The sequence below is a fragment of the Cataglyphis hispanica genome, chromosome 21, assembly GCF_021464435.1.
Source record: "Cataglyphis hispanica isolate Lineage 1 chromosome 21, ULB_Chis1_1.0, whole genome shotgun sequence".
Lineage (NCBI taxonomy): Eukaryota > Metazoa > Arthropoda > Insecta > Hymenoptera > Formicidae > Cataglyphis > Cataglyphis hispanica.
The window spans coordinates 752,496-779,923 of NC_065974.1; the positions used below are offsets into that span (position 1 = coordinate 752,496).

General features: G+C 37.0%; 2 protein-coding genes and 1 pseudogene across 8 annotated transcripts; 1 reads left to right on the forward strand and 2 right to left on the reverse strand.

Annotated features, from left to right (window-relative positions):
• Positions 1 to 217: 217 nt before the first annotated feature.
• Positions 218 to 13,424, reverse strand: LOC126857427 (serine proteinase stubble). 6 transcript variants are annotated; one of them, XM_050606846.1, is made up of 12 exons: positions 13,242 to 13,424; positions 12,961 to 13,129; positions 10,518 to 10,778; positions 10,355 to 10,432; positions 5,869 to 6,051; positions 4,285 to 4,623; positions 2,738 to 2,814; positions 2,347 to 2,447; positions 2,176 to 2,275; positions 1,706 to 1,918; positions 1,156 to 1,269; positions 219 to 1,012 (listed from the first exon to the last, which is right to left on the reverse strand). In XM_050606846.1, the coding sequence occupies exons 3-12, from the start codon at positions 10,621 to 10,623 to the stop codon at positions 857 to 859; spliced, it is 1,467 nt and encodes a 488-aa protein (XP_050462803.1). In that variant the 5' UTR covers positions 10,624 to 10,778; positions 12,961 to 13,129; positions 13,242 to 13,424; the 3' UTR covers positions 219 to 856. The 6 variants fall into 6 exon arrangements, with proteins under 6 accessions (XP_050462799.1, XP_050462803.1, XP_050462801.1 ...); XM_050606844.1 differs by having other exon boundaries at positions 10,518 to 10,783; XM_050606845.1 differs by having other exon boundaries at positions 10,518 to 10,783; positions 12,961 to 13,424.
• A 3,152-nt stretch (positions 13,425 to 16,576) lies between these two features.
• Positions 16,577 to 19,613, forward strand: LOC126857441 (cyclic AMP-dependent transcription factor ATF-2). Of its 2 annotated transcripts, none has more exons than XM_050606868.1 (7): positions 16,577 to 16,943; positions 17,058 to 17,151; positions 17,226 to 17,368; positions 17,500 to 17,828; positions 18,028 to 18,241; positions 18,313 to 18,652; positions 18,848 to 19,613. In XM_050606868.1, the coding sequence occupies exons 1-7, from the start codon at positions 16,893 to 16,895 to the stop codon at positions 19,255 to 19,257; spliced, it is 1,581 nt and encodes a 526-aa protein (XP_050462825.1). In that variant the 5' UTR covers positions 16,577 to 16,892; the 3' UTR covers positions 19,258 to 19,613. The 2 variants fall into 2 exon arrangements, with proteins under 2 accessions (XP_050462825.1, XP_050462826.1); XM_050606869.1 differs by having other exon boundaries at positions 17,229 to 17,368.
• Positions 19,613 to 26,991, reverse strand: LOC126857482 (uncharacterized; annotated as a pseudogene).
• Positions 26,992 to 27,428: the final 437 nt, after the last annotated feature.

The following is a 27,428-nucleotide window of genomic DNA, read 5'->3' on the forward strand; positions in this document are numbered from 1 at the left end:
TATATTTATCATTTTAAAGCAAAAACTTGTTTATCCATACGCATCGAAAAATCAATATAAAATTACTGAAGATACTGATAATGTTGGCAATGAATTTATTGTTATCGAAATTTTTGATAACGAGATAATTCTTTCTTCCTTTTTTTCTTCTCAAGTATGTATATTTCATGTAAAAGTTTGACAAATTATAAATTTTTATGCACAAATCTCAAGAGAAATTTAATAAATTCTCACTTATATTACATCACGTGTCATTGAAGTAAATATTTTTTCTACATACTTTTAAAATATGCAATATTTTAAATCGAATTGTTACGAATTTCTAACATAAGTAATTATCGTAAAAACATTTTAATTTAATAATTTATTATATTGAATTAATATTTAAATCAAATATTTAAATAACAGAACTAAATTCAAAAACAAATTACATCTTTCAATTTTAATATGTATGATAATAAATTATTTGCGATATGAATAACAACAACGCTTAAAAGCAGCTTAAATGTTCTTTTTATCAAATATCCCATTCATTGCTATTGATCAACATCTCACAACAACTTTCTCCTGGCAGAGCAAAATGATTGGGATACACTGATTATAGTTTTTATCACTTTTCATTGTCAGCTTTGAATATACTTTATACAACGCCGTTCAACAAACATCATGTTTTTAGCACCTTCGAGAGAGTGCCTGTCATTCAAGAATAATCAAGTACGATCGCAAAAGTTCCTAATGAATGAGTCAAGACTTTGGTAACTGTCCCCGCGTCGTTCTCGCGTGTTCCTCTTCTTCTTCTTTCTTTTGGGCGAAGCAACCCACAACCTTCGAAGGAACTGAAATATCTCTTATCCGCTTAGCTCATAACTTTATCGATCCAGGGTACGAATTTCTGGATATTGGTGTATACGCCGGGTAAGTGTTCGCGACCACAGCCGATGCCCCAGGAAACCAAACCGATTAAAACGTGTCTGCCTTCCACCGACATCGTGAGCGGTCCACCCGAATCGCCCTATTACAAATTAATTCGTAACACATAATATTTTATATAATTCCACATATTTACACGCATGTTTAGCTGAATTATCGAACTTATCAATTTAATTCTAAGGAAATATTTTTTTCGACAATTTTATATGCATTTTATCTCATTACCTGACAAGAGTCTCGTCCACCTTCTTTATATCCTGCACACAGGAATACATCGTGAATAGTTTCTCTTCTTCCAGCTGCTCTGAACCATCTCTGACACCTCTCGTTCGGTATTACCTGAACGAAAATATATAACACAATGATGTATCATAATAATAAAAATTATTTATCTCTTAAATTAAATAATATCATTAATCTCATAAATCTCATCATTAATCTCTTAAATTAAATAATATAATTAGATTAAATAAATTAAATAAAAAAAAAAAATAATATCGTGCAACAAACTTTTATCACACACATACAGCGTTTTAATATTATATAATAATATTAAATATATATATTGTATAATATTATATATCCATCTCTCTTCTGGATACATCAATGTGTAAAATATCATTTGAAATTAAAAAAAGAGAGAGAGATATAGAATAGAAGTATGCATTACGCGTAAAAAATAATATTATTGTATATACGTTATGCAGCATATAATTCGCTCTCGAGAAAGCGTTTTATCATCAAAGGCAAATACGTCGGCCGAGAGTGAACTCACTTCGACGTCGACTTCTTGAAGAACGGATGGTGCCGAAGTTTGACCATGCCTGGTTCGTCCCCAACCAGCGACGGTTGCGGTTCTGCCGGAGAGCTTCAAATTCCTCGCCGGCAGGCAAACCGGGACAATGTGCTGCTTGAAAGCTACCGTCCGAGACAGCTTAACCAAGGCCACATCGTTGCGAAAGTCGGTGGGAGAATATTGTGGATGTACCTGTTATTATTACGACTTTTAACATGATTGTTCATCAAATGATCATGCTTTTTAATTCAATAGGAATTTGTGTAAAAGAAAGTATTTCGAATTTTTTTAATTATATTTCTTTTTTTTTTTCATGTACTGTACGTGCTGAACTTTTATAAATATATTCTCAGATTAAGAAGGCTTTAAAAATCTCGATATTTAAAAAAAAAGAAAAAAAGGTACGTAATATTTTTTAAAGGAAAAATCATATTTTTAAAGGCGAAAACCTCTTTCCTCTCGATGTTGAATTCTTCATGGAGCAGTCGCTCCGATGCATCTCGAACGTCCCACTCTCCAAGTCGAACTTTCAAATTGTTATTGGGTGTCCTAGAACACAAAATATGCATCGATCAATATTTCTCATCATACCGCTTATGACAGTATGTCACGATACTAACGTCGCAACACAATGCGCCGCGGTGACAACCCATCGGTTGTTCAGCAAGGCGCCGCCGCAAGATAGCTTCTTGTTGAGAAATCCCGATTTGATAATAGCGGCCTGCAACAGAGTGAATGTCAAGAGAGATTCATTTAATAGTACATTACATGAAATATACATCCGAGGCCGTGTCACGGCTGGCGGGCCTTTGGAGAAGATTTAATAGATTATTTTTCCCTTCTTCTCTCTCTCTCTCTCTCTCTCTTTCTTCTCCTCGCTTAGACGCGCAAATTGATGGCTCGTTTTCGATGAATAATGCAGAGGAAAGGAAGAGTGTGTCGCTTGGCGAGAGATATTTATGGTGGTCGAGTAGTGACGAGGAGGAGGAAACTGCGCGAGAAGGACCTCACCTGCCACGGATGGCTGCCGAAACTGGACGAGTGACCACCGACAATCCTGTTGCTCCTCGTGTAAAGCTCGCCGCAGCCTGAAACGACGAGACGACGACGTTATTAACGATCGGAAATAAACGTAAGAAAGGGAAGTGGCTGATAATTTGTGACATTATGTGGCGCGAGGTGACGTTTCGCTGGATGGGACGAAAGATTGAAGAGTTGCTGCTTGTGCGATTCGCATCGTAAGTAAGAAAATAAAAATACGAAATATAGAGAGGATAAGTATATTGCTGAAAAAAATTTCAACTCATGCTTTCTACAATTATATTGTGTGCAGTTGAACTTTCTTTGTGGAGTGTTGTTTGCGCCTTGGCGAGAGAACAGAAAGCAGAAAATAGTATAGCGAGTTAATATAAGCGTAGAAAGTTCACGCAATTTCAGAGAATATATTGTAATTTTATTACCGCGATACACAAATTATTCAAGACTGATTACTGCAAGATTTTCTTGACACGAATAGAATCTTTATAATATAAATATGTGAATATACAATTGTATGTATAAATGACAGATACACACACACATATATTCCAAAGTTTTATATTTTTCTCAAAAATATTAAAATTTTAATCACTTTTTATATTTCAATTATCCTTATCTTATCTCATATTTCTATTTTACAGTTTAATATTTAAGAGAACCAGAGAATTATTAAGAATGCAATTATTTATTTCTTTCTGTTTCGTTGTGTCTTCTATTCAGTATTGTCTTTCTCGCTTTTTATGTCTTTCGTTTTTTGTCTCCTGTACAGTCATGCTTCATATTTTTCTCTCATTTTTTTTCTTCACAAATCTTCTGATCATTTTTCAGCTTTATGCGGTTCAGAATGTGCGATGTGACGGCGGAAGTACTCATTCTCGTGCAGTTTCCGTGCAAAGGATTGCGTGCTTGTTTCGATATTGTCTCGATCATGAAACTTTTCGGGCTTTATTGGACTCATCATAGATCGATAGTTTACGTCATCAATTTATATTTTACTATATTTAATAGTAAATATATAGTATATAGTCACAGTTCGTCTCGTAATCATGTATTTCGTAATGATTTTCGTTGAAGCTATAATTCCGTCTCTGCACGCTTTAGAAATTACTTTTTTTATCGTATCTAATAGTTATCTATTAGATCGCATAATAACATATCTGTTTTCTAATCTAGTGCTTTGTCAATCGATTGCAGTATAGTCGACATCGAGCGTATCCAGAGACAATAATCAAGACATCGAAAATTTCTGTTCGCTGCAACGATCGAAGCGCAACGACCGTAAGAAAAAAAAAAAAGCATAAACTCGATATCAGGCATTGGGACTGTACATTTTTTAAATTCTAACTTCGATGAGTTCAGATTTCCATGTTAACGCACTGGCGTGGCAGAGGTTCTGCGCGCCTACACGACATCGGAAACTCCGAACTCGTCGATTAATCGCTTTCATAAAAAATCTCGACACACATCGTGCTCGACACATATCGGTGCAAGAGTTTGCGTGCGCATTCTCGTGCGATTACCACGGTATCTAGAGTAGTCCACGGCGGCGTTGGACGAGTCCTCGATCGCCGGCACGTGTATGCCGGAAGCGGCATGAGGCGGATAGGCACCGTCGTACTCGTCCTGCAGATAGTCCACCTGGACTGCGTGATAGGGAGGACGGGTGGGTCGATCGTAGCCGAGATCGTTCGGCCGATCGTGATTCCAGATCGCGTATGACGGATCGTAAAGATTCGTCGGCTTGCTGAAAGCAGGGGGCCGATGGGCGCCCCCCTGGCCGTGCGACGGTCTTACGCTCCCGTAAATGTGCACGTCGTCATCCACGTACGGCTGTTGGTGCCCGAGATTTATGGAAAACGCTGGGCAACGTAACGATGTCGCTGTTAGCTATTCGGAATCTCACTCGCGTCGCGTTAACGTCCAGTAACGTCGCGATTATATTATACATGTACTTTAAATTTAATCGATTTAATATGCGGATAATTGGGCATGTATAATGATATTTCATAGCTGAAGGATTAAAAATATTATGGATATATAATTTTCTCTGTACTGTTATTGTGTAATCTATTGTCTCCGTTTATAACAAAGGAGCGATTTCATCGGAAAAAATCGCACATATAATTCGGATTATTTGTATAAGTAGTTGTAAATAATATAATGAGACAGTGTGCGCGATAATTTGTAATTGTTCTTGTTTCGTCGGTGACATTATTTCCTCGTCGTGTTCCTAATCGCGCTATTGTATTGATGGTCGCGCGGTTACGGTGAGCGACTTGCGGCTTGCGGCTTGAGAAAGCCGCGTAAGTTCTGCGGGCTCGTAACGCGTTTGCCGTCGCAAACTAGGTGTGAATAACTGTATTTGAAAGTGCCGGCCGTATACTCAGTCAGTGTGCTCGCGTGTATACACTATATACTCTAGGCTGGCTGGACGCTGTTGGTTGTGTAATTTCGGACGTGTCGCCGGATAGAAATCAGGTTACTTCCAGCCAGTGTCTCCTTTCAGTTAAACGATAAACTAGATGTTCTCAACCTTCTCCCGATCTAACTGCCTTAACCCTTTCATTTAATCTGTTGAAACGACGTTACCCATGCATACATTCCCAGCAAGTTAAGTTATAATCATCTGTATGATTTTTTATCCGATTTTACTTCACGCAAAATATGCGTCATTTTTTTAGATAATTATTACAAGTAAAGATCAAGATTAGATTATTCGCGCCTTAATCAAATTTAAGTATGTTTACTGGAAGTCGTTCCCTCCCCCAAATAAGTCGCGCTGAAAGCGCGATACAACCACGAAGTCTCGGTTTAACGACATTCGAGGACAGGGACTCTCTTTGAGGATGTCGTAAATTTATAGCGGCACGATGAGGGAGATAAAAAGGACCTCGAGCAATTAATTGAGGCACATTGTTAGAATAAAGATTCTTCCGTAGGAATAACATACGGCGTTTCCTTCGCTTTTAAATGATAAGGACAAAGGACAATTTGCAAATTTATCAATTAAAATCTACTCGTTTTTGTCAGCCAGAAATTACTGCTCGGAGTGTACGCTACCGGATATCTCATGGCTCGAAAAATGCTCCGCAAAAATAACTTACTGGCATTCTGTAGCAGGCCGGTAGTCGGTCGTATCTTTTCAGGTATATCGTCATCGTCCACGCAGCAGCTCCATATTAAGCCTCCGGAACAGAGGTCGACAGGTCGACCACCGCCTAAAACGCAGCTAATACTAAGGCCGCACTCGAATTTCGTACCTTTATACTTGCACGTCTGCGGTATCACTGAAACAGATTGTTGGATTTCACGTATAAACGTCAATATCTCTATGATGGATCGTTTTGATATTGATGTAGATAAACGGTTTTAATATTAATACCTAGAAGGAATACCTAGCAGAACATTTTGTCAAGAAAAAAGATCTATTTTTTTTCAATAATATGGAAAAATAGATTGTGAAAATCTGTCACGATATCGACGTGTTTATTCAATAAATGACATCTCGAAAGCATCATATATAAGGTGGTGAATCACTTTTTGCTAATTTCGTATAATTTTATATATTTCATTTATATTATTTTATTTTTATATATCTATATTTTATTTTCATTCATATTTTATGTCTCTCTTTATATTTTTTTTTTTTTTGATACGCAGCAACCTGTAAAATTCACTCTCAGGATCGATATATGTTATTCGATTGAAAGCACTTTTAATCCTTTCGATAATACCGGCAGCAACAATATTTCCATTCCATCTTACAAACATACTTCTGCCCAGCATATCCATAAGGCCGCTCTGGAGATTGGAACCGTGCCCTCGATGATCATTGGTGTGATTTCGCTTCTTCCTGAGCGTTTCCACCAGCAGAACACCTTGCTGCTGACTGGTGAGTTTCCTTCTTCTGCCCTGGCGATGCCCGCTCAACAGTTCTTCGAGTTCTCCATTCAATTTCTTCTGGCTAATTTCGTCTAGAAATTCCTGAACGTTAGTTTCTTCCTCCACCTCGTCTTTCGGGTCTTTCTGGAACACATTTTGCCCGCTCCAATCTATTTCTTTCTCCTCCTCTTTCGCATTGTGATCCAGGAAATCTTGTTGAATATTCTTGGAGAACACTGTATTCTGCGGATATTCCGCGTTCTCCAATATGACGTCGGCGGTTTCATCACTGCCGTATGGGAAATTCGAAAAGTATTGATACTTTTCGACTTTATCCAAGGATGGTCTGTCGATCACGTTCTTCAGAGTGCTCTCAATGGCTCGATTTTCGCGCGTCGAATCCTGTTTCGTCCTGACGCTGCCGAGGTTCCAGAGATCCTGCTGCTCGTCCGAATTCTCGGCAGCCGTGAATCTTCTCGGTGAATTTTGTAGAACGTCGCCCTTGAACGGATTCGACGATCTCGATCTATGAGTCGAATGTATGCTGGATCGTTGCGGCCGAGCTTCTTTAACCTTAATTGATGAAACTGGTCGGCTCGCGGCCGCGATCTTGATGTCCTCTCTGCGTTTCCACGAATAGTTGTCATGATGATCGAGAGCGCCGGCTATGGTGATCAGAAGCATCCCGAGCACGATATTCATGGTCGATTGTGACTTTCGTTTATTATTTCGTGGATACCTTGCACGTCATCGCGATCTCACTGCACATGGGAAAGATCAAAAGACCACGCACCACAATAATAATAACTCAAAAATGGTTCATCTTTGAACCACTGACGACGATTGACAACGAAGATGAGTGGAGTGGATTTCAAGACTAGATCGAGCTTCTCCGAAATTATTTTAGGAGAAACTTGATTTAGTTGGAAGTTGTAAAATCCCTTGTGAGGTTTGACTAGTTTAAATTTCACTGGCATAAACATTTAAGGAGTTAATTGATTAGCCTACAATTTCTTTGGCTCGTCAGCTTCTTGTTTTTCTTTCTTTTACGAATAATAACTTCCACCCTCGGTTCGATGATTAATTAATATTGATTAATTAATATCTTTAAAAAATCTTTGATTTCGAGTACACTTAGTATAATTTAATTATCAATTAATTCTAAATTTTAAATCCTTTATAATGGTCTTATACGATAACAGATTCACGGTCGAGTTTTTCTCACAAATCTCTAGCTTCATCGAAGGCTCCGGCGAGACATGCCATACCTCGGACAATCCTTACGATCCAATGTAAATTTTCCGCCATTTTGTTAACACTTCTTCTCGGAGTAACTTTGTTGCAAATTTTTTATAAACCCCAAGATGATAATCGACGCAGTCTTTTTTTTTTTTCAAAAATCAGATAATGCGTATGTACGATCGAGAACGCGATTCAAAGGTCTCGGAGATTTTTTTATGACACTTCACCGAGAGGTGACGGAGAAGCCGTGACAGTGCACGCCTTCTGCACGTGGACTAGCTCAAGCCGATGTCCCACGAGTCTCGATTCGGATCTAAGGAGGCGTCCGCTGCTTTCACCGGCATCAGCTTTCCCGCAACGGCGGCGGCGGCAGTGTCGTCCGTTGGTCCCACATTGGTTCCCCACCTTGGCCATCGTCCGAACGCATCGCGGTGCGTCTTATTTTCCATTTCTTTCTTTGCTTCGAATTATTTTGCCGCGACGCGGGATTATACCGTACTCTGAATAGCGGGAAAACTTCATCAAGATTTGGGCCGCAGCTGCTTCGCGAGGGTGGGGAAAAACCGGGATGGACATTGTCACCTCTTGGATAAATCCGTTGTCAAATTGTTTAAGCTATCTTATGTGCTGCTTATTATTAATATATTTTTTTTAATATATAAATATATATATTAATATATTAAAAATATTAATATATTTTTTATTACTGTCAAAAAAAGATAAAAAGATTACCTCTCAAAGAATTGTATACTTTCTAATGTATTTTCAATGAATTTTTTTTTTTTTTTTCTATTGGAATTTAATTTTGTCAACGATGTGTCATATTTGAAAAATAATTGAATAATACATTTATTGTTTAATATTATTAATCTTATTATTAGCAAAGACGAATTAATAAAAATTCAGAAATCGCGGAATAATTTTTCATAAATAATGACCTTTATCATACATATATAAATAAAATAACATAGACTGTTATTATAAATAAAGAATTTTTTTTCGAAAAATCGTGTGATTTTGAATGGTTAAAATGACTACAGCAAATAGATTTGACACACTGAGATATTGCGACCCAATTTCATCGCATGGTTTCACTGAAAGTATTTTTACCATTGAGAGTAAATTAACGTAGAACATCAACACACAGAGAATATATTTATTTTACTACTACATTACTATACTACTTATTAAGTTCAATTAAGAAAGAGTAAGATAAAAAGAATAATACTAGTATTTGCATTAATGCAATCAACTATCATTTAGTAGAAATTAACTACAACTAAACGCTTAAACCATGCTACTTAAACCATAGAATAATTTCGTCGCTAATTGACTTAATTAAAATTTCAGCAACTGCTGTGAGAGAAGTAATTTAGAATACCATATTTTATTTTCAGTAAAAAGAAAGATGTAAAACTAGTAAAACGCGCTTTTAACGACAGAGACGAGATCGACTGAGGTCGCAGTGAAAACGGAGAGCTTCCGTGCGCTTCATTATAAATATTCTTGTAGAAAGTAAGCGTCAGTAAGTGGCCTCTCAAGTACGATTCCGATTTCGTCTCCCTTGTTAACTCAACTGTGAATCTTTCTCGTGCTCTCCTCACGTTTACGGTAGAAAATATTACTCGCGATCTCTTTTTGTGAGAAATGTCAGATGATTGCGACAACAAATAAAATATTATTCAAAAAGAATTTTTCTCTTTAACTTTTTTATCGATTCTTCTAATATATACCTATATTCTTTAAATATCTATATTTTTTAAATATATTGTTCTGTAATAATAAATATTGATTTATATATTTATAATTTTAAATAATTCTTATGGATTCATTGATTTATTATACATATAACAAATAATGACGTTTTTTATTTTGAGCTAATTTAATTATAACTATTGCATGCAAGATAATGAAAAACATTGAACTGCTTATAAAATGAAAATATAGGTCATTGTCTTAGTTTATAAATATGCATATCCGGTGAACGTCAACCGGTTTGCCATCTTAAAATCTTCTTGCAATCGAATCAGTTCTCTTTATTACTCAGAGATACGAGTAAATGCATTGAATATCATTTTCATGTTGCTCTCATAACTATTAATCGAAATTAATTTTAACGAAGAGAGATAATCAAGTGTTATACACGATAATCAATCGTTCTCGAATTGAACTATTGTATTTAAATCGTGCTTAAACATTGTGATAGTGAAACGTGTCAAAGGTGGCACAAGCCCCGTCCATCTTTCATTGGGAAAAGAAATTCATTTATTATTCAAAGTAGCGTACGAATGGCCTTTCTCTTTCGAAATAATGCTTAAAATTCATTTTAACACCTACTTGCCGTTACATTTATGATAACGTGATTTAAACAGTTAAGATCTTGTGGAATATTTAAATATAAAATATAAAATCTAAAATCTAAAATATAAAATATAACGTTATTAAATATAATAATGTTATACTTACATCCAAGTTCATCGAAGAATCTCGTCTGTCCATGTGAATTGATGGCATTTTCGAGATTTTCTATTTTTTCCAACTGATCTAAAAAAAAAAAAAAAAATACATTTAGGTCAGTAAATCATTATCTTCACTAATACTACTAAAAATATTATGCAGATCTATTTACCAAAGTTCTTCAGGAATCGATTGTTTTTTCTATTATTAGCGAGACAGCAAATATTAGCGATGAGAAGTAGTAGCGTGATAAGCGCTCCAGTTTTGAGAGCAATCATTTCTCTCCTCGGCCGTCGATGATGAATGTGCGAGCCACTGTCATTCGCCGATGATTATGTTCGATGATATCTGATCCGGCACCGGATCATTTTGCCGTCTCCTCCACGATTTCACCTTGATATCAGAGTTTTCCGCTGTCTGTCTCGTGCAGCGGCTGTTCTATTAAAAGCGCAAAAAAAATACTCGAATGAAAAAGAGCATCGTGCCTTTTTACAATTTTTTTACACAGCGCGACCCGCTCGTTACAATCGGGTGAAGTAAAATTTGTTTTACAATCGCGCAAGCGTTGCGTTTAATCGAACAGCCGCGAGTTCAAAGGGATCTCAATAATACTCGATGGACCTCGATGGAAAGTGGTAATTGCTAACCGGAACCGAAAAATCCACCTCGTATAACATGATTAGATTTTAGACGGAAGTTCGTTTGTAAATTTTTTTTAATGATTAGATTTGAATTTTTTTTTTTCTTTTTTGCGATGATTTTTGCGAGTGTGCCTAAGTATTATATGATGCGTTATTTTATTATTTTTCAGAGATTTATAAAATTTATAAAATTAGTAGGCTCATATAGGTGGTAAAATCTATGTGAATCTAATGTGTTTGTCGTTTGAATGCGACCGTCTTATTTTCGATCATCTTGTACGAAGATTATGTGCCGTATTATCTGGAGGTGAGAATCAGACAATTGTTTCACGCGACAGGATTAACACGGGACACGACTCGTCCAGAATTTCTTAATTGTGTCATTCCTTAACGCAAAATTTCTTTAAACTAAACTATATATTTATCATATTTTGTTTCTTAAACTTAATAATATATAAATTTCATCAATTTTAATAATATAATAATATTAAATATAATAAATTTCATTTTTGTTTATATTCCCGAATTGCACGAATTGCACGTGCTGATCAAATAAAATATGTAGATTACGTGTAAAAAAATTTTTAGCGTCAAGAATTTCAGATAAAATGTTCAAAAAAAATTAACAACGATGACAGCGGACTCGCTCATCTCCGGTTTCCCTGTCGATCTTGGCACCCGGCAATTCTTCGTCCACATCCTCGCTCCGTTCCCTCCAACAGCGTACCGTAAGCGCGAGTTTACCCTAGCGTGTCCAAGACGTTCGCGTACAGTCCGACACAAAAGTGGGACACGAAACCAGGCCACCGAGACAAGTGGCACGCCTTTTAGTGCTTCGTAATGTTCAGTCTACGTGCGGAACGCGGGCGCGCGCGAGCGCGGTGCTATACCACCCTTCCCCCGCCCCTCCTCTCTCCCCACCCACCCCCTCTTCCTCCTTGGGGTTATTAGTGAAAGTTAGCCGGTAACTTTCGACTTTGACAACGACGACGATTCGCCATGGTGAACGCATCCGTAGTGTCCCCGGTGCACTAGATTACGTTTAAGAGCATCTAGAAAAGTCTTTTAATTTTTTTTTTATGTATAATAATAAGAGGTATTTAATTATTGCGGATATTGAAAACTTATAAATAAATATAAATATGTGACGTATATATTTATTAATTTAATAATTTTTTTTAATAAGTTTTTTTATTAACATTAATTAAATTCGTTATGGTCAAAAGTGTCATACATAAAAAAAAGCCTTTTATTTCGTGAAAATATTACAGAAATTATAATGCTCGTGAAATAATAATGTTTCGCGTAATACCGGTCAAAAAATGCTGCAATTTCGTTAATGAAATTCAGCTAGTTCGCTTAAATGATACCCGGCGAATTGAAGACGAAGGAAAGAGTGAAATATCACTTTCAACCATTTCATACCGTGAGCTCCGAGTTAAAACTCGTACACGGGCTCGCTATTGTTTTTGACCGCTCGACTTTCTTCAGGCTCTTCTCTTACCTAGTAAGCCAAAAAAATGATTACGCGCGCATACGTAATATATCTAATATATTCAGTCTAATTCAATCTAGTTCTAATTTTAATCATTGCCGCACATTAATTAACGCACATTATCCCCAATAAAAGAGTTTGCTCTTGTATTTAAGAAAGAGAGAGAGAGAGAGAGAGAAAATATTTGTTATATCTTGTTAGAAAATACATATTATTTAAATAATTCAAGCGCGCATGGATTTTCTACAAATTTTTGATCAAAGACTCGAGCTGCGAACCTTAAACATGCAAAAAGAGAAAAGATACAGAGAGGCACGTGGAAAACTTTAATCAATGTCACGTAGCAAGGGCACTTTCACGGACGAGCGGGTAGCTGCATACATGGTTGCATCAACGAGGACGGCTTTTCCGAATCGATCGTCACGTTCTAAAGAATTGTATGCACGTGCGGTGCGGTGCGATGCGATCAACAACCTCACCTGGATTTTTATCAAGATCAAGGCCAACAGCGTGTTTGAGATACCGTCTGCGGAACACGATGTAACACTTGAAGAGACCGGCGAAAGGGCTCGTGCTTTCTCCCCGATTCAATCGATTTTCCTTTATCACAGATTGATATAGGCACCAATGGTTCGCGCTTGTGCTTATCTATTATAAATTTATATATCACATACATTTATTAATTCTATACACAATGTATATGAGTGCAATGTATTCGTACACTCTTATCGATACAATGTTATCAAAATTACGCACGTACATTTAAAGACTCGGTCGCACTTTGCGTGCGTTTTTTCGGAGTAAATTCACTTCACGAATATATGTTTTTATCGATACAAGAAAGTTTGAACGTTACTTCGAGATCTAATTTGTTTGAGATATTTGTGCGACGAGACACATGTATCATCGCTTGTATCAGGTTACAAGCCAATGAATAGAGCACCGTGACACACAGTTGACTACTGATGAGGAACAGAAACATCAGCATCCGAGACCACTCTCTTTAGCCTGTCCTCACTCTCTCCAGATAGGCCCAAGGCGCCCAAAGCGTTCCTTTTCTATCTATCCCCAGTGAAGTTACGATCAGGTATAATAAGAATTTCTTACATCCGTTCTTTCCAGATAAAAAAATATTCGACGAAAACATCACTTTCTCTTCAGCTCTTCTTTTCGCCTTTTTTTTTACTTCGTATCAAATTTTTATTAATTTTATTAAATTTTTTAAATAATTTTTTATAATTAATTTCTTTCCTCAATTTTTCCTCATTTAATAATTTATAGTAAAATTGTGAATACATATTTTGATATTTTTTTAAATCTTACATTAGGATCACTTATACACATGTTCATCTTGCAGATCTCGAAGAACGATGTATGTTCCATAAATCACGATTTTAATTTAAATTACAAATTCTTTTTTTTACTTCGTATTAAATTTTTATTAATTTCATTAAATTTTTTAAATAATTTTTTCTAATTAATTTCTTTCCTCAATTTTTCCTTATTTAATAATTTATGGTAAAATTGTGAATATATATTTTGATATTTTTTTAATCTTACATTAGGATCACTTATACACATGTTTATCTTGCAGATCTCGAAGAACGATGTATGTTCCATAAATCACGATTTTAATTTAAATTACAAATTCTTGCGTGCATTTGACATGGATCCTTTCTTAAAAGGTGTAATTATGATAATACATATCACATCGTATGATTCACTATTCGTGAGATTGGTGATTCTGAAATTTACTTTCACAGAAAGCTATAATCGCGCGAGATAATTTGTTTTCTTCCGCGCGAGATTTCACTTCGAAACCTCGTTATTTCGTTGTACATTTTTTTCGACCGATACACAATTCTTTATAATTATTCGTTTATAAATACAAATTAGATTTTTTAAAGATTCTAACTTTCTCAGTCATACATATACATTTAATCGTGTAAGTGCATCTTCCATGTCAATGCGTTAGAATCAAATCGGATATAAATTATATATTTTTATTATCAGATTTTTATTTAATTATTTATCGCCTGACAATTTATTTCGATATACATATCGAACATATCAAAATTTTGATCCCACCTGTATTTCATATGTTATCATTGAATCATTGAAAAAAAAAAAGATGCGCGTATATTTTTCATTGCTTTCAAACGAAGTGTCTATGCAACTCGCTATGTAACAGCATGACATAATGCATAATGAAAAGACACGCATAAATTTACAAACGTCATTACCAAGGTACTTCAGCCAGGTATTCTATGTCATTACTATGCTGCTATTTCTATGCCACTCTCGTAATACACCTTACAATTTTTATGCATTCAAATTTTGTACTCCGCGTATATCTACATGTATTTGTGTGTTTTAGAATCAATATAAATGGGAGAGATCATATCTTTAATATTAGAGAAATAATAAATAATACAATATTATTATTTATTAAGAATTAATTTTTTATTATATTTTTTATTATATTAATTTTTATTAAGAAATAATTAATTTTTATTAAGAATATTTACAAATACGCACAATATAACGAGTTGAAATTGTCAGCAGATTAATATTAATATGCGTCAATTAAAACATTATTTTATAATTGAGAATTAATAGCGGACATAAATACTGTATAAACATTTACTTGTTATGCAAATTATTATTTTAATCGCAAGATGTCAAAAACGCGCCTTCTGTCGATGAATTGACTTTCAAGAAAATGCTCGCGTAACTACACCGATGTCATAAGCGCGAGCTTGTGTGAGAAACTAAACTATATGAAATAAGTTTGTGCGAGTAACTAAAATTGAGACGTGACGCATGTGTGCGAGATAAGAAATTCGGTGACACGTTAAAACCGATCTTACACTTCAACCGATTATCTCTCATCTTAATCGGTGATATGCGACACTTACTGAAAGTTGTACGAAATTGTCAAAGGCGCCGCTGTGTTTTTGCTTAGTTTTTTCGCGTGTGTAATGCGATAAGGGATCGCGGAAGCCGAGCCGTGCTCGGTCGTGCGAGGAAATAAAGGCTCCGCGACGAAGATGAAGAGAGATGAAATTCTGGACGCCAGCAACCAATAAGACGCGAAATGACATTGACGATTCGACGATACTTGCAAAAGTGATTTTTCTATTGGATCACGAGATCGAGCGACTACGTTTATTGGCCATCGATCGAAGAGTCCGCGCGGATTACTCGGTCGAAGACTCCGCGTGGATTACTCGGTCGAGAGGACTCCACGCGGATTATTTAGGTCAGGAAATTCGGGATGCCAGCGATAAACCATGAGACGTGTCGCGAATCTCCCAAGCGAATATTTTTCTATTAGACTAATATATGAGAATGAAACGATTATGATTATTGGCTATCAATCGATGACTCCGCGCGGATTATTTATGTACATAATTTAGGAAATCCTATTGATAAATCATGAGATGGAAAGACTATGATTATTAGACATATTGATCGATATTTCCGTGATGGTTATAATTAATATAAATTAAAACATCATTAAGAATCATTGTTAACTCTTTACCATCTCTACTTTTATTCCAAATAGCGATTCTATACTATTTAATATTTAATTATATTTAATATCTATTTAAATTTTTTAAATTAACATTTATTAATACTTTATGCACATATACATTTCAAAAAACTAAAAACTTTTTAATTAACGCTAATCAAGTGCATTCACAAATTTATACAGATAATACAGACAGAAATACAAAGATGTGATTTTTAGTATCGATTTTTGCAGGCGATAATGCGTGTTGTTAACATATTAATTTTGCAATATTTAAATATATATATATATATATATATATATATATATATATATATATATTACAACATACATTTTATCATTACATTAAATTTATTAAATAATAATTTTATGGGAAAGACTTATTATAGATAAAATTTTAAATATTTTTGCTTCTGAAAAATAACAGATATAAAAATATATAAAAATAAATTAAATAAGAAAATAGATTAAATAGAAAAAGATATAATATTAAGAAAATATATATAAAAGATCGTAATATGAAAAAAATATTTGAATACTCGTTTTGATAATACCGACTACAACTATGAGATGTTCACTCTTTCTCACTTCTTCCTTGTATAAGATGGCAGCACGCATCTGTCAATAGAGCTAGTGTCAAACAGCATACCAATATGGCTACAGCTGATTCCAAGCGAAAAAAGCGTGTTCCCCGAACGCAGCCCAAATCTTGTGTACCTGCAAATGTGATTCTATTAGTTATATCGAGATTAAGGAATTAAATATTATATAATGATAGGGATATTCGTAAACAGTAATTATTGATCACATTCGCGCTCTCTAACTGGGATTATACTTCTGTCCGGAGTATACAGAATTCATAAAAATATATCTGCAATGACTGATACAGAGAAGCTCTTCGCTTGTTCCACATCAGGCTGTAATATGGTAAGTGACAATTCTCTTGCGCTGAAAAAAATGACATATTTTAGATTATCAAAACGCTTAAGAGAACTATAATAACTATAAGGAGACTGTATTCTTTTTATTTCTCATTTACAGAGTTTTGCGAATGAGGATCAATTAACAATGCACAAAAAGAAGCATGACATGATGCTTAATCTGGGCAATAATTCCAAAAGTGCTGGGTTTGTTGGTAAGATATATTTGACAACTTGAGATTTATCCATATTAAAGATAGATGTATTGAAAGATTAATTTATGATGTAGCAGATCAAACTCCAACGCCGACAAGATTTTTTAAAAATTGTGAGGAAGTTGGTTTATTTCAAGATCTTCAAGTTAATCCTTTCGAAGAGACATTTCGAAGAGCTGTTGAGACTGGAAATACAGGCACACTTACAGTTCCAGAGGTACGACAAGAAATGCACATTTCAAATATAATTCATATAAATTTTATAAAAACAACTTACATTCTTTGTCTTTTTTATAGAAAAAAACCTATACCAGAAATATGTATATGATATAGAATCATTTTTTGCAGGCTGGAATTGTAGATGATACACTCCATACTCCACATATTTTTCCTTATATATCAGATGTATTGCCTGCGAGTAGTCAAATCCTTTCTGAAGATCATGTTGAAAATTGCCCTTCAACTGTGTCTCTTATTGAAAAAACAGAGGAGGATAATACTACTAAATCGGACGAATGTAGCAATATTAAAATAAGTACAAATGAGACGCAGGAATTGACGAAAGACACAAACATTACATCTGTGAAAAATAATACTCTTGCACCAAACATCATTGTCTCGGATACAAATACACTCCTAACATCTAAGCTTTCGCCGACACAACTTTCGTCGCATCTGTAAGAATTTCTTTTTTTTATTATAATATTTTCATACATTTTATTATGAGTAACATTGAGTAGCTTAAGAGAAAATAAGAGCAATTAAATTTTTATAACATATTTTATCTGAGCCAATTATAAGATACATGATTTTTTAATCTAAAAATTTAAAATTTTTACGATGGCATTTTCTATAGCTATCAATTCTTTTGCGAAGGTCTATCAATGGCGAGGAGGTACAACTGTTATTAAAAACGGCGGATGGTAAATTGATGCAACTATCTGCGACAGCGGTGTCCGAGTCTTCTAATGTGGCCAACGTTAGCGCCAAACAACAAACCGTCGTTATAAAAACCGAACCGGCTTTGCGATGCACAGTAAAATCGGAATCCAAGAAAACTATGATTTCAAGATTATCCTTGGCGAAAATGGTAACTTATATTAAGTTGTACCTCGATATAATTGGCATTTCAAAATGAATCTCTTAGAAATTGCATTACAGAAGCTGAAACAAACCTTGTCTAAGAACGCACAGAATCAAAAACCGATAGAAGGAAACGCAAAAATGGATGCGACCGCTATATCAAAAAAAGAAAATATCAAAAAAACAAACGATCAACTTAAAAAGAAAGATATTCTCGAGCGCAATCGTGCCAGTTCTATGCGTGCGCGGGCTAAGAGAAAGGCATGGATCCAAGACCTCCAAAGAACAGTCACTAACGTGAACGAGGCGAATGCAGCTTTACAAATGGAAGTAAAGGCTCTACGCTCGGAAGTGGCGAAGCTGAAGACTCTTTTATTGGCGCACAAAGATTGTCCGATTACGAAAGCTATGCAGAAAGGCAAGTTGTTAATTTAATAAATCACTCGGTTTTTCAAACTCAATTGATTCTATAAAAATTATCACATCGATAATTTAGCATGAATTTGCATATTTCTTTTTAAAATATTCTACTCTTATTTATATCTCAGTAAATATCTCTTTAAATAACAATGTATTTCAATTAATCTTAATTTCAATTAATTTTGATAATTAGGAAATGGAATAGTTCTTGGACCTAAAATAATATCAATTAATAATTCGGACGTGTTGACGATGCCGATATCGGCCAATAGTATTCCCGTAAAACGATCAACCTCTTACACGGAGACCCCGGTGGTGCCAGTGAAGAAATCATCGGCTGTGTCAATAACAAAGAATCCAGTGATCTTTCCAAAAGTGGATTGTGGTACCGCAAATCTCGCACTTCCGAACGCGATTATAAAAAGTTTGCCGGCATTGAAGATCGTGGGGGTTAATCAGTTTTTGCCGGAGAAACCCGAAGAAACGAAGCAAATACTTATCGTGCAAAATCAGCCGAGGAAATTGTGCGAGGCTAGGCAAGTCATTCAGATTAATCCGAATTACGAGGTGGAAAACGCGGCATCTAAAAGTACGGGAACGTAACTAATTGCTTTCGAAAACGTTCGCGCGTTGGTAATTGATGAAATTCTGCGGTTAACGAATGACTAGTGATTATCATTTAGTCGAATGAATCGGTTTTATAAGTCATTATAGATAGTAAAGATGACATTCATAAAAAATGTTATTTTATACGTTTTTAAAATCTTTTTTTCCTCTAAAACAAGTCTATATAAGTTTTATCGTTAAATGATGTATTCGACAAATAATTATTTAACATAAAGCATAGACTGATGCAATAGATTTATCCTTAACATGTATATAGAGGAATGAAGTGATAGGAGTTACCAGATTTTTGTATTATTTATTGTATTTATAATAAAACAGTTCTTTATTTAGAATTATGATTCATTTTATTCTCATCCTGATAAATCCTTCATACTATATAAATATTATGTATAAAAATATGATTTAAAATTATTTTAATAATTAAATACATACACACATATACATAGATTCTAAGATATACATAAAAATAAATTAGTAAATAATCTTTTTTTAATTAATCAATTATATATAAATCTAATTTTGTTGTAAAATATATTGTTTTACTCTTGATTATGTATGTTCATCGTCAATCTAAAAATTTAAAAATGTGTGAGAAATTAATAATTGATAACTTATTAAATAACAAATTGTTATAATAAATATTAATTCGCGGCGATGCTGCTCTCTCCACGTGCTTTTGGCGTTAGCAGACGAGGAGTATGCGATGAATCCAGTCCCACGATGATTCGGTGACCCTCGGGCCCTTATCAGTTCTCCGTCCAGTCGTCTAACAATTCTACACCGGACAGGAGAATGATAAGGGGCTTTGGGCACGCATTGCTTCAAACACGGGAAATGGCCATCGAAAGATAGAATTCCGCTCTAGAATGCCTGTTTCACGAGAAGAGTAGTTGTATCTGAAAAAAAAATTCAAGCAGTTGATTATATGGTATATATATATATATATATATATATATATATATATATATATATATATTGTTCATTAAAAATCCCATAATAATGTATGAAAAAACAAATTTAATATTCATTCAGCAATATATTAATAAAATCGAAAACAATTACACTATTTTATTTCTCTATTTTACAAAAAAATCTAGAATTTATTTTTATAATTTAACGCACATGTGCGCGAGCGCAAATAATATATAATACAATAATAGAATAATATATTGTAACTCAATATCTTTTTTTATTTAGAAAAGCATGTAGGACCTGGAACGTATTAATATTAAATAATCATTCTAAAATATCTTCCACATCTTTACTTTCTACGAATAATCGCTCTCTTCCTTATAGAGTCTCATCATTTCGTATAAATATCTCTATCCACAACGTGATTAAATATATTCGACCTGATTATCGGGACACGTGTGTTGCCGCGCGCGATCTTTAGTCGACTAATAATCTCGCATCGCATCAGGGAGAACGAGGACGACGAATTGTTCGGGACAATTGAACATAGCGATAAACGTCACAAAGGACAAGCATTCCTTTCTCTTTCTCTCTTTGTCTCTCAAATAAACAAGATTTCCGTTCTCCTTTGGCGAACCGAATGAGTCACGTTCGAGAGCACAACGGACTGTGTGCAAAGCATCCTATGAGGCCTGCCTGCTGTCGGTTACTCGGTAAATTCTGTCAACCGCTTTCTTATGTCGATAACAGACGCTGATAACGACCAGCCGGGCATAGTACTTGCCCCTGTTCTCTCCGGATTTCGCCGATGCTTCCTTCAACTTTCGTCCTCGGCGATGAGTCAATCCTGTTCGTGAGATGTCGGAGAGAAAACCCGGCATGGTGACGGTCCACAAATAATAGATGTTCTTTCACAGAGAATACATTGTGGAAGAGATTTACAATGTAATAACGTAGTCAGTCGAGTTATAAAATATTGAATTACGTAATAATGAGATATAACCAGAAGAGATAAACGTTACTAAACAACGCTACAACAAAAATATCTTTCTTCAAGATTTGTTTTAAATGAAAAATGTATTTCGAACTACAGATAAATCTCAAAATCTTAAAATATCAACTCTCTTTTCTACAACATTATCGCTGTTTTATAGCTTTTATTCCAAGTCAAACAGTATTCTTATCAGTTTCTCAGTAATCCTTGAGCGTACACAAGCGCATTTCTTTACAAGTATTCACATTCTCTTTCAAATACGGAGGGAAAAAAAAGATGTTTTCTCTTTAAAATATAATAAATTACCGATTAAAACAAGCATAATGATCTAAACAACGCCTATAAATACGATACTTTTATACGTCGAAATGTCGCGCGCTTTGGTCCGTCCGTTCGCGCCGAAACTTGACTTGACTAAAATCGATAACGATCATTCACCGATCGGTTAAACGCACAGAGTTCAAAGCTACTCTAAGCTACGAGGATGCGGCTTGCGTTCGATCATTCGCGAGAATTCTTGGCGTCGATTCGTCTTCTCGCCGACACGCTCAATCGCCGCGTGTACGGAAATAGCATGGAGAGAGCAGGTGCCCGATCCTACGGCCCTGCTCTGTTTCGAGATCTCGTTGAACCGCGGTGGCTATTATACAACACGCATGATCTCTCAACCTTGGACTAAGAGAACCTCTCTCGTTCTCGATCGTCGCAAAGACACGATAATAAAGCGCTAAAAAAACTTTGGTTGCGAATTTTACGTAATGTGAGTTTCTTAAGATTGATGTATGCCAGTGTTGATAATGGAAATGATAAAAATTATAAGTAGACTTTAATAGAGAATGTTAACTTTATTAAAGTATACTGATTCTCATTTAAATTGTTAATTTTGTACGTTATATATATTGCGGCTGATTTGTCAAAACTCTTGATTATTAAGAAGAAGCTCAAGATCGAGGGAGGTTGATATCCCCTATGCGCAAAAATTTCCATTTGAATTATTAAAACTTCAAGCTTTGTTTAATATTACTCGCATGTTATACATTAATTTCAACTACGGAGAGATGCCTGCTGTTCTTGTGTTGGTAAACTCGCTTGAATGTATTCATATTAAATGTACCCGCTAGAGCTTGCGTTAAATATTAAAGATCTAATTCGTCGACTAACGAATTAAACTGTACATAGCCAAGTGTATAGCGGGCAAGTTTTACAACCGTATCCTCGTCGTAAGGGCAGACAGAAATAATTTCGACAAAACTAGTAAATGAATTTACTTGGCTAGACAATTGCATCTCTTTTCGATCAAAAATAATGCCATTCCGGGACGGATAAATTAATCGTGATCAATTCTACTGTCGGATGTAAGATCAACGACCCTCGCCGCGAATCTTGGTATCTCGTGTACAATTTCGCGTTATCTGTGTATATGTGTGTATGTACGTAGGGCGAGATTTGCTCTGAAATTCGCGTCTTAAATTCTTGTTAGCGGAGCAGGAGCTCTCTCTCCGGCCACGGCCGCGCGCGGATTCCATTTACTGATTGGATATGGCATCAGTTATTCATCACCGCCACTCGAAGGAGAGAACGAGAGAGAGAGAGAGAGAGAGGCACGTGCGGCCGTTATAAATACGGCGGATTTCCCGTCGGTATGTTGCTGCATTCGGAAATTCTCGACGGACCTCCCCCTTTTCACCCCCTTCCTATATCTCCCTTCCCATTACATCGCTCGCGCACGTCCATGTTTGATCGTCGCACTATCAATAAAAAAAGAAAAAAGAAAAAAAAAAACAGACCCCTTCCTCCTCCTCTTACATATGATTCTCTCATATACGGAGACCAGAGCTCGGTGAGGTTCGTTTCCAAACTCGAAGAAACATATTCTCCTCACGCTATATAAGGATGAAGAAAAGTTACGTAATAACTAATACATTGGCCTCACTACGGAACATGAAAATTCCCCAGCGATTTACCTCCTCTCCCCCCCTCCGGCTTTCTAGACATCAAAAATTCCGACATCGTAAATTCACGATAGTTTATAAGAGAGAACGAATGAGATCGCAAGATATATACGAAGAGCGACGATTTATATTTAATTCAGTCTCTTTGACCGTGCAAGACGGAAATAATTAAATCAATATTACGGGTTTTTTTTTTCACACGGTTTTTCTTAACACGATCTTTGCTATTTTACGCCGTCTCTGATCTGCGTCGTAGAAAAATGGAAGTTAGGCGAGACATTGGAACCGTAAGACAGAACTTGAACGTAAGACAGAATGATAGATAGGGACTCGTAGATTGAAATAGATACGCTTGGCGGAAGAAGCGATCAGAAAGGAGAACGAAGCCTTGGGCCGTCCGTGTTTATAGTCTTCGAAAGATGTTTTACTGGCGCAATAAACACTTTCGCGAGGTAACATGACGTAGATAAACCGAGTGTGCGATTCTATGTTTCTGAGAGGGATAATATGCGGTCTGTTAGCCTTGAGAGAAAGAGACTCGTCGTCTAGTTTCCATTATTTTTACATCCGACCCGCGACAAAGCATTGTTGCTGACATTTTCACCGCGACTTCCTCACCAATCAAATCGCAGCTAATCGGCTTTAGAAAGTACATCCAATTGATACTTCCGGTTAATTAATTAAAAGCCTCGCGTGTGTATAAATTAAAATGATAACGGAAAAAGTACACGCTCTTCGAGAAACGCCTCGGTTCCACGTGCTCGCAGATTTATTCATTCAATTACGATTCGAACTAAAATAGCTAAAGGTCCACATCGAATAAAGGGGAGGGAAAAACACAAAGCTAGCTACCGAAACAAGCGTGCATCCGAATGATTCAATGGCCGAAAAATAATCAGCGATGCTAGACGTCGGATCATTGTCGTTAGTTAGTCACATGGACGAGGAGCGCGACTGAACGACACAACGAGAAACACAGGGGAGGGGGAGGGGAACGGTTTGTGACCGATCGATCTGTTCGACACCGAAAATACATACACGCGGGCACACGTACAAGAATGGCGAGTTTTCCGTCCGCGCCCAAGCTGCGCGATACAAAACGCGGAAACTGCACGCACCAAAGAGGTCCAGCCGGCGTTCGAGGGAGAGACAGCGCGGTGGACAGAGAGAAAGAGGAAGGGGAGAGGGGAGGATGTACAGACGACAGGAGTGCTCGCGGCGGAAATTGTACCCGTGCGACGATTGCGAGGGTCGAGAGTTCGTCGAAATCGACGTAAACCGCGCGCGCCAACGATCCCTCGATGACGCGACACAGACGCATGCGATGACCCGCGAATAATCGTTCGTTATCGTCATCTGAACGCGGATGATGAAACGCTTTTGCCGGCTTTTCGCAATCTAGGCGAAGCTCTCTCGCGCATCAAAATCTTTTTTTTTTTTTTTATGATCTCATTTTTATTACGATCTCTTCGCCACGTGCGCGTACTAGAGGCAATAATAAGGTTATTAGGTCGAGAGCCTGAAACGTTTAATCTTTATGTCCAAGAACGATATAATGAATAACGTTGGTTGAATTTTAGAGAAGTTAGCTTATATCGAGAGACATTTTCGCTCCTTCATTTATCGCCCATTTATTATATACATGTGTTATGTATTTTGTAAGACACTCTGCGTGTGTGGATTTTTTTATAGAGATACTTTCTGTGTAGATACAAACGCGTAGCGGGACCGATTTGCGATAACTGATTCTCCCGATAAAGTCGATTGAGGGAGAATACAAAGAGAGCGGAAAGAGAAACACGAGCTCTCGCGTAAAACAAGATCCGTTGAATATTGATACTCGCACGTATTCTCTCGTATCACGAGTCTCATATCACATGCCGCACGCGTCGCGTAACAAAGAGTTGTCACCGCACAACTCTATGCTCGGTGGTCTCTCTAATCGTAAGCTCAAGGTTACCCGTAAATAGTCGCGACTCATTTTTCAATATCAGCGCCGAGTCTCTCCCTACACGACCGCTATTATTCAGATATCCGGGAAAGATAGGAGAGAGATGCTACGATAAACGGATAATCGCCGATAAGACGAAGAGATAATTTCCGGAATTGAACTCATCATTAGCTACACGATCCGCGATATCGGACACTCCTGATTTTTTTTTTCAAAAATCACGAAATTTCCGGACACCCGTGACTTTGAAATCCTTATCCGATGCACTATAATAATCGATTGAAAAGAAGATTATTACTCACTAAAATCTCCGATCAGCCAACGCTTTGTGGGATGCCCAACAATGTGACCCACACATTGAGATAATCACCGCCGCCCGCCACTCTTCCCTCTCACGACGAGAGGATTATATATCACGATGATATTAGCCGAGCACAGACTCCCGGTATTATCGAGAGATCGAGCGAAGCAACGCTGATGTAACGCACGCGCACGATTGACGACGGCCGGCTGCGCCGCATCTCGAGATTTTCCACGCGCACAATCGGCGGAAAGAGCAAGGGAGAGCGAGCGAACACAACCCTGCACGGTGCACGTCTCGCGCGCGACTGACGATGAAGCGGCGGCGGCGGCCGCCTCGGCGAGCTTCGGCTCTCGGCCGTTCCCGTGACGTTGGTGGTGGGGATTCGATCTCGTCGCGTCACCGCTCTCTCTCTCTCTCTCTCTGTCTTTCTTTTTCTCTGTCTCTATTCTAGCCGCCGTTTTGCAGTCGTCTCGCTCGCGCCGACGTCGGGTACCGTTGCTCGTCTCGAGGGATGAATAGTAGAGGCTTCGACGAGGCAAACGGGAAGGGAGACGGCACAACCGCGTCAAGAATCTTCAGGATATCATGGTAAATAGTAGGAAGAAAGGAGGTTCTGGGACTTTCGAGTTTAAACACAGGGCGAAGTGAGGCTGGACGCGAGGTATGCATCCACCACAGGCTCTCGCTCGGCAGGCATCCCGCAGTTTGCGGCGAGTGAAATTCAAGCACAATGACAAGCTTGAGTTACGAGCTGTCCTATACCGTCTGTTAAAAGAGCATAAGATTTCTCCGAGAGATATGAGGGATGCGCGAGCGTTTCAGTAATCGATGCGCTGATATCACGGTTACACTTGTGTCAAGTACCTAAATATCGCGCTTTATCTACGCTTATGCATTATATTTTTAGAATAATATTCCGTATAAATAAACCATCGCTAAGAAAGAAATTTTTCTAGCTACAATTATTAATAAAATGATGCAAAATATAATCATATAAATTAGAATAATGTTGTAATTATTATTACGCCATATGCGGATAAGAAAATTAATGTCTCGCGCGAAATGGAATCCTGTTGAAGGAGGATAGTTCCATCTTGCCTCACGTCGACGAGTGGAAATTTCACTATCTGATTCTCCGGGAGAGTCGACTATCACCGCGACGCTTAAATTAGTGGCTAAATTAGAAATCGCCTCGGTGTCTCCGCGAAACGAGAGACCGTGCTCTAATGCGGTCAACTAAAGTAAAATGTTAACTGAAGGAGTGGTAAGTAGACACTAACACTTGCGGGCGAGCGACTCGATATCGGCGGGGATGGCTCTCGCGCCGCCCCGGCTTTAGCCCCGAATTAATTCCTCGAGGGTGGCCGGGGCTCCCTCCATTACCGCCGCTGAAACGAGCGGCAGTAAAGTGTTCCGCCTTAAAAAGAATACGTGTACCTTCATCCTGACGCCTGTAGCAAAGCTTTTCTCCTCTCTTTTTCTCCCCATGCCTCGTCTACGTTTTGTTCTCCTGCGCGATACCCGGCGAGTTCCTCGAACATTTCAAGAAAAGTCCGGCATTTCCTTCGGGCTCTCTCAATGCTGCTTGCTCCTGCATCATAAAGTTACATTGACCATTGTTTTACTTTATTGTCTTAAAGCAGACACAAGGATCAATCTCTTTCTCTTTCACGAAGAAAGAAGTATCGTGCTTTTGCAGATGCTGACTAATGATCGAGAATATTTAGAATACGCTTTGTAGAAGATTCTTTTAAATTTAATAAAAGAAATTTGTAATAAACGACCGACTGACTTTGCTGAAACGTCATTGCACTTTTGTCACAATGAACAATACGCCTTCTTCATCCTCTTAGCTATTGTAACCGAATTTCGTACGAATTTAGGCTCGAACAAACAAGGGAGCGTCGGTGTTGTAATAAAGCGTTAATCACGTTTTCGAGCGTAAATGCTTCGAGGCGAGTCAGGCTAGAATTTACCGGAACAAAGTTTCGTTAGGTCAGGTATGTCGCAGTTGGTTGGCTCAACCTTCAACTC